The following is a 7,589-nucleotide window of genomic DNA, read 5'->3' as shown; positions in this document are numbered from 1 at the left end:
GTATGACAAAAATAAATAATAATTGACTTCTTTGAAGAGAAACACTTAGCTTTTTTATCGGCTGCGGCGGCGCCTGACCGGAAGTAGTTGATGTAGTCACGCGGCGCCTGGTCGGAAGTAGTCGCTGAAGAGAACGCAATTGATGTAGTTGATCCGCGGCGGGTTAACACCCAAGTGCGTTGATGGCGCCGAGATTTTAATCTCGAAGCCGAAGAAAATCCACTTCCTGCAGAAACGCCGCTGCAAGAGCCGAAATAGAATCCACGCAGTTGATGTCAGTGACCGAATTCATGGCGCCGAGATTTCGCCGTCATGCGCGAGCTCCCGCCATCTCCCACGGTGGCTCTACAAGGACGTCGCGTTCTCCACTTCTGCGGAAACGGAGGTGGCTCGCTAGAAACGTCCGAACCGAGCGTTCCTCCAGGACCTAGCCCGAGAGTGCTTTGAGAATCGGTTCCTGCAAAAACGCGGCGTCGACCAGAAAACCAAACAGGGTGAAAAAAGCTGGCCGATGCGAGCCGAGGGAGCTGATGCAGCGTACCAAACGCGCCCTAAATATCGCGCAGAGAAAGAATCTCTTTCCACTATCTTGCCAAGCCCGGCGGCCCGCACCGCCGCCCAACAAGACACCGCCGCCTTCCCCACAACCTCGCCGGCGTTCGACCGACTCGCCGCCATGCCTCCCGCAAAGTGGTACCGTACTCTCTCGCCTCTCCCTTGCCCTCTCCCCCCACGGCGTCCCGCCGCCATCTCACCTCGTCTTCCCGCTGCGCAGGCTGATGCACTGGCACCCGAACCCTGGAGCGACGCTCAACAGCCAGATCCTGGCGGAGGCTTGCGGCTGCGCGGAGTCCCTCGGCGGCACCAAGGACGGCCGCTGGAAGACCTCCATCTTCTTCTACCGCCCGATAGCGCGGGAGACGGCCGCGAGCGGGGCGCAGCAGCAGCAGCAGGCCCCCGACGTGCCCCGCGAGCTCTTCGGTGTTGCCCTCCACGAGCGCCCCGGCCTTTACTTCTCCATCCTCCGGAACCAGCGCATCGTCCTACAGACCGACGCCGCCTTCCCCCTGGTCATGGAGAAGCTCCAGTCCTACAAGGCCCGCGTCACCCTCAACTTCGAGGTCACCTTGCTTCTTTCCTTCCCCCTTTCCAGTTTCTTCCGTGATGTCACACTTATGGATTTAGGGGGTTATCACTTTTTTGTTTATTTAATTGAACCAGTAGGATTAAATTGTTGATCTTACCAATTCCCATAGCAAGCTCAACGGTGAATATGTGTGTTTTCTGCTGAAATTGGAAGTGAATCTACATTTGGTTTAAATGAATTTGAAGTTCTTTGCAAGATCTGCTAAGTGAAGTTACCACGATGAGGCAAGCTGCCACAGATATATTTCCTCTTTTGTTGAAATTTGAAATGAACTTAATTCTTGTTATATAACTTCAACATCTTTTGGGGGATTTGTGAAGTGGACAACCACCGCGAGGAATGCCTGCTAGAGTGATGAATCCGTCCAGGATAAAATGAAATAAACAAAGACACCTACCCAAATTCTTTCAAATATTAGGTCAGAAAAGGGAAAAGGCACAAAAATGGGTGGTTTACCCTTTGTGATCTTGCATATGTAACTCTATTATTTCGAAATTAACTGGCAAAACAACTAAGATCAAGAGACATTAACAAGGTCAAACTGAGGTAAGGTCGTACATCTTTCCATAATTGCAAAATACTTTAGCCCACAAATGGTTGGTGCCCCTAGTTATGATATGGTACATCTCAGCATCATTATGATCTTAATAATAGTGGTTGCTACCTCACTATATAGCTATCTTCATGTAGCAAGCAAACGTGGTCCTATTCGTCCTCTAACTATGTCCAAAATGTGTCCGAAAGAAAATTGAGTGTAAAGCGGTAGGTTTCGTGGCAAGCCACATGATGATCGAATAGGAAGAGGAGGCATCTGGAATGGATAGTCTCGTTACTGTAGAAATACTAGTTAATTGCATACCACAAAAGCACATTGGTGTCTAAAGGCGGGCACATGGAGAACATACCTGCTAGGGAATGTGCTTCATGTTTCTCACCTCTTGTTTGTTTTGCTGCTCGCAAGCTTAGTTACACGAGCTACGGGGGTAGAAAGGTTAGGTTACATTACCTTACCTTTTTGAATAAACAAGGTTCTTTGTTGATCTTAGTTGTCGATCTATATTGTTGCATCATATGTACAGACTGCGTTGGAAGTAGCAGATAGAAAACCTAGGGCAAGAAAATGACACACATTGTAGTGTGGTCTCGTTGATCCGATCCACCAAACATGGGACACAGATCCCTGGAGGAGGCCTTCATTTGCCACTATCTCTTTGGCACTTAGAGGAATAAAAGATCAGGTCTTGTGATACATAGAACAAAACTAACATTATGTGAAGTGGCGAGACAAAAATAAGTAGTGTAGTCCATTCCCTTGAACATCATATATTTTTATCCCTTCAGTTGATCATATAGTTGTTTACAAATGAACGTGACTAGTTGTCCAAGTAGTTCGGTTGTGTTTTGGTGATGTGGCTACATTTTCTTTAAATAAATTTGAAGCTCTTTGTGAGATTTGCTAAGTGAACTTAACACTACGAGGAACGCTGCCACATATATGTTTCCTCTTTTGTTGAAATTGGAAGTGAACTTAATTCTTGTTATATAACTTCAACTTCTTTTGGGGGATTTGTGAAGTGGACAACCACCGTGTGGAATGTCGCTACAGTGATGAATCCGTCCAGGATAAAATTAAATAAACAACGACACCTACCCAAGTTCTTTCAAATATTAGGTCATAAAAGGGGAAAAAAAGGCAAACAAATGGGTGGTTTACCCACGTGTAACTCTATTCTTTCAAAATTAATAGGCAGAATTCGTGCATCTTTTTCTGCAAAAGGAAATGCAATTACTTCTCAAAAGATATGGACTTATTTGGATCAATTGTCCTGAAGACCTGAACTCTGTTGGAAAGTACATCTTTCTAGTGAACAATAGTGACAAAACAATCGATTCTACCAGTTTCCAGTTTGGGTTTTGCAATTTCAGGAAGTGGGTCTCCTTGAGTATGTAGTGATGTGTGAAAATTTGGCATAGAATTGATCATTGAGTCTCACGGTGAAGCTACTTGGATATTGCTTGTATTTATCTTCTGTGCTATTTTAACCCTTCATTTTATCCTAGATTTTGTTTTTCAGAATATAGGTTCCCCCGGATCATTTTATCCTAGATATTTAGTCATAAGTTATGTCTTCTATTTTATTTATATTGTGCTTATGTTATTACACTGTACTTGTTGCGTTGTCTCATATGGAAGTTCAGTTGATTCACACATTAATTATATATCTGTCCACACATTTATAGGGATTTCAGTATCAATTGGGTGATTTTTACTTGAGGATAGCAAAATGTGTTCCTAACAATTCTGAAACACTGAGAGGAATCATGATGGAGGTACTGCTATTAACTCTTTTTTTTCTCGCTTCTTTTTCTAACCATACCTGGTTGGCCTTAATCGTATGATTGATTACTTGTTTATCTGACTTCTCTTAGTAAAAGACGAGAGTCAAACCAAATGCAGTTAAACTATTGTATAATTTTGGTTTGAGTAATTACTGTTAGTGGAACAGTGGGAGTTTTAATATTCCTCTGATCCATATTACTTGTCTCTACTATGGATTTATCTAGAGTAAAATGTGTCTAGATACATCCATATTAGCGACAATTAATATGGATCGGAGGGAGTACTTACATTTTCAACCTAATTCCTGATTTCTAGATTTATATAGGTCCAAGCAGTCTGGAATTCCATCTATTGATAAGTACAAATCTACGACCTGCTTCATTTTAATACTTTATTGCAAGCCGAACAAAATTTAGCTATGTTGAAGTTGATGAACTTTAGCAGATTCAGACAGTGATATTCGCTCAACTGCATGATTTCATTTTTGAATTACACCTTCTGAGCTTGAAAATTTTCAGGCTCTTGATATCCCTTCTGGCAATAGTTCAAAGGCCATCTCATTATTTCAGCATATACGTTAACTTGTAAATATATGTAGTCTACACCTTTGTCCGTGTAATTAGCTCAAATCCTTAATTGCAAGAAGAAAAAACTACTAGATGAATTCTAGTATATATATTGTATTAACCGGCCTGTAACTGTTCCATTTGTGAACCATCAATGCTTTCCTTTTGTCAACTGTTACTCAAGTTAACAGGAAAACGAATCTCGGTAATAAAATTTCCTGGTATCAGCAATATTTCTTTGAACAAGAAATTTTGGCATATTCGAAATTGTTGAGTATATTTTGATCAGGAAAAAAATTGCTTGCCTTTTAGGTCTGGGGCCCTGCACCCAAACCGGGCAAACCCAGCAAAGCAGACGAGCCTTTCTGTGGCATGGATAATCACTTACAATTTTATTTTCAAACGTTCTCCTGGTTGACACAATTTTTAGAAGCAACCAGGAAATCTTGTTTATAGTTGTTTTTCTCTGAGATCATTTCTTTGCTTGCGGGACTGACTTGAATTTTTGTGGTGGTTGCTTTGGATGCAGGTAGAGTATTGCCCCCTATCTTCCATCGAAAAGTCGAGGGCAATCATGCTGGACTTCTTTGACATATGGCAGGAAACACTTGCAAAGAAGTCACTGCCTGGCCGTTTCATCCATGTAGAGTCTAATTTTTCAGAGTTTGGTCTTTCAGATCAGTATTCTTACCAGCACACCGCAGTTCAGTACGCGATCTGCCTGCAACAGCTTATGGCATCTGTGAGGGGCTAAGTTCTGTAGATGGAAGTTTTAGAATATGATGATGTTTAATCTGTTCCCATGATCCTGATAACATTAGCATATGGCAATGGCTGGACATGCATCTTATGTGATGGAACGTAATCAATTTGTATGGTTAAATTATATCTTCTACCAGATTTGTGGTGTTGACTTGTTCTGTAGATGGAAGTTTTAGAATATCATGATGGCAGGACATCCTGATAACATTAGCATATGGCACCTGTTCCCAATATCCTGATAACACATTAGCATATGGCAGGACATCAATCTTATGTGATGGAACGTAATTGATTTGTATGGTTAAATTATCTCTTCTACCAGATTTGTGGCGTTGACTTGTGTATGGAATATCAAGTGGTAATGGTCAACTGAGCAACTGAGTAGTTTTGTGACTTGTCTTCTCATGAACTCCACTATGAGTACCATAAATAGACAGATTGAGTATTTTAGATCAGGTCAAACATAAGAACATCTCTACCAGGTGATGTATTATATGCCACCCAAAACAAGTGATGTAAATATTATACATCACCAAAAAGTGGGTTTTAATTTTACATGTTAATTTCTGGTTTTCTTATTGATGTAAAATAGGGCACCTGTGCCACACAAAATGATGTAAAATAAGGCAGGTTACATCATTGACTATGTATGGATTTTTTTGTTCATATTTTTGAAACTCATAAATGTGATTTTTGATTAGGAAAAAAGGACAGGTCACTGGTGCTCAGGTCAAGGCACTTTTCAGATCGTATTCTTCTATTCATTACCTCCCCAACAAAAGTCATTACATATATCTTGAAATAGAAAATTTAAGTTATATTAATTTTACACTGTAGACCTTGATATATTTCTTTACCCTTCTGCCAGGTCAAGGCACTTTTCAGATCGTATTCTTCTATTCATTACCTCCCCAACAAAAGTCATTACATATATCTTGAAATAGAAAATTTAAGTTATATTAATTTTACACTGTAGACCTTGATATATTTCTTTACCCTTCTGCTAGCTCTTGAGAAATTGTTTAGCTCGGTCATCCACTGCCCTGTAAGATCCTGTCCCAAAATTAGTGCTCCCTCATTCATTCTCCCTCATGACTGAACGAATCAGGTGAGTGACAACCACCTGGAGCCACCAACGACGCGGCTGGAGTTAGCAGAGGTGATGCCGTGGTGGAGGGAGCAAGAAAACTTAGGGTTGGGGGTGATGTGCCAGCAACGAAGAGGTTGTGTTATAAACGTGACAAGTAAATACTGAAGAACGAAACAAGAATACACGCAGGGGATACAAAGATTTAAAGTGGAAAACCCCTTCCAACACAGAAGAGGAAAAAATCACGAAGGTTAGCCAACAAAATTATCGGGGAGTGTTTACAAACGCCGTGGGTTATCTTATAATCTGATAAATCCTAACTGGCGGCGTCAAGCCTACCGGCGACGGGGCTCGCTCCACTCGTCAGAAGTTAGCCTCCCTTTAGTATATGAATTTGAATAACAATATAACAAACTCCACCTTAAGACAAATTCCATCTTGTAGCATGAACTTCAATAATCTCCTGAACAACAAAGAAAAACACTTGCTGGCGCCAACAAGTGTTTTTGCGCTAAACAGTTATTTCAACCAAGCTTGAGCAAAGCTCAAACTTGAAAACAGAAACTGGCTTTGTCATCATATCAGCAGGATTATCATGAGTACTTATCTTGCATACCTTCAGTTTACCTTGAGCAACAATGTCGCAGACATAATGGTACTTGATATCAATGTGCTTTGTTCTCTCATGAAACATTTGATCTTTAGTAAGGTATATTGCACTTTGACTGTCAGAAAACAAGTTAATGCAAAAATCATCTCCACAAAGATCATCATACAAACCTTTCAACCAAACAGACTCTTTGCAAGCTTCAGCAATTTCCATATATTCTGCTTCGGTCATAGATTGGGTAACAACAGGTCGTAACGTTGCCTTCCAACTCACATCACATCCACCAACAGTGAACACATAACCTGTGAGGGATCTTCTCTTATCCAAATCAGCAGCAAAATCTGAATCCACATAGCCTACGAGTCCCTCACCGGTCTTGCCAAACTTTAAGCAAGCTTTGGATGTGCCACCTGAAAATCCACTGAATAGCTTTCCAATATTCTACCAGGATTAGTCATGTATCGACTGATCAAACTCATAGCATATGACAAATCAGGGTGAGAACATACCATGATATACATCAAGGAACCAACATCACTAGAATATGGAACTCGTGACATGTACTCAATATCTCCATCATAACTAGGACATTGCAATGCTGACAACTTAAAGTGAGGAGCAATAGGTGTACTAACAGACTACATCATGCATATTAAAATGATGAAGAACTTTCTGAATGTAATTTTGCTGACTAAGAAATAACACACTAGATTTTATGTCTCTTGTAATTTTCATACCTAGTATTTTCTTAGCAGCACCAAGATCCTTCATCTCAAACTCACTACTTAATTGTAACTTTAAAGTAGTGATCTCTTTCTTGCTCTTGGCAGCAATCAACACATCATCAACATATAACAGCAAGTATATTGGTGATCCATTAACAAACTTGATATAAACACAACTATCATACTGAGATCTCTTAAACTTATGTGCAACCATAAATGAATTAAACCTTTTGTACCACTGTCTTGGAGACTGTTTCAAATCATAAAGGGACCTCTTCAACTTGCAAACAAGATCCTCATTTCCAGGCACAACAAAACCTTCAGGTTGATCCATGTATATCTCCTCCT

At 40.8% G+C, this 7,589-nt stretch overlaps 1 protein-coding gene across 1 annotated transcript; it reads left to right on the top strand.

The window, feature by feature from the left end:
* The first annotated feature begins 534 nt into the window (after positions 1-534).
* On the top strand, positions 535-5,137 carry LOC127301755 (mediator of RNA polymerase II transcription subunit 20a). The gene is made up of 4 exons (XM_051332026.2): positions 535-693; positions 776-1,121; positions 3,389-3,478; positions 4,584-5,137. Exons 1-4 carry the CDS (start codon positions 677-679, stop codon positions 4,806-4,808), a joined length of 678 nt encoding a protein of 225 aa, XP_051187986.1. The 5' UTR covers positions 535-676; the 3' UTR covers positions 4,809-5,137.
* The last annotated feature ends 2,452 nt before the right edge of the window (positions 5,138-7,589 follow it).

The sequence above is a fragment of the Lolium perenne genome, chromosome 5 (assembly GCF_019359855.2).
Source record: "Lolium perenne isolate Kyuss_39 chromosome 5, Kyuss_2.0, whole genome shotgun sequence".
NCBI lineage: Eukaryota > Viridiplantae > Streptophyta > Magnoliopsida > Poales > Poaceae > Lolium > Lolium perenne.
Note: the sequence above shows the minus strand (reverse complement) of the source record. Positions and strands in the feature narration are given on the sequence as shown.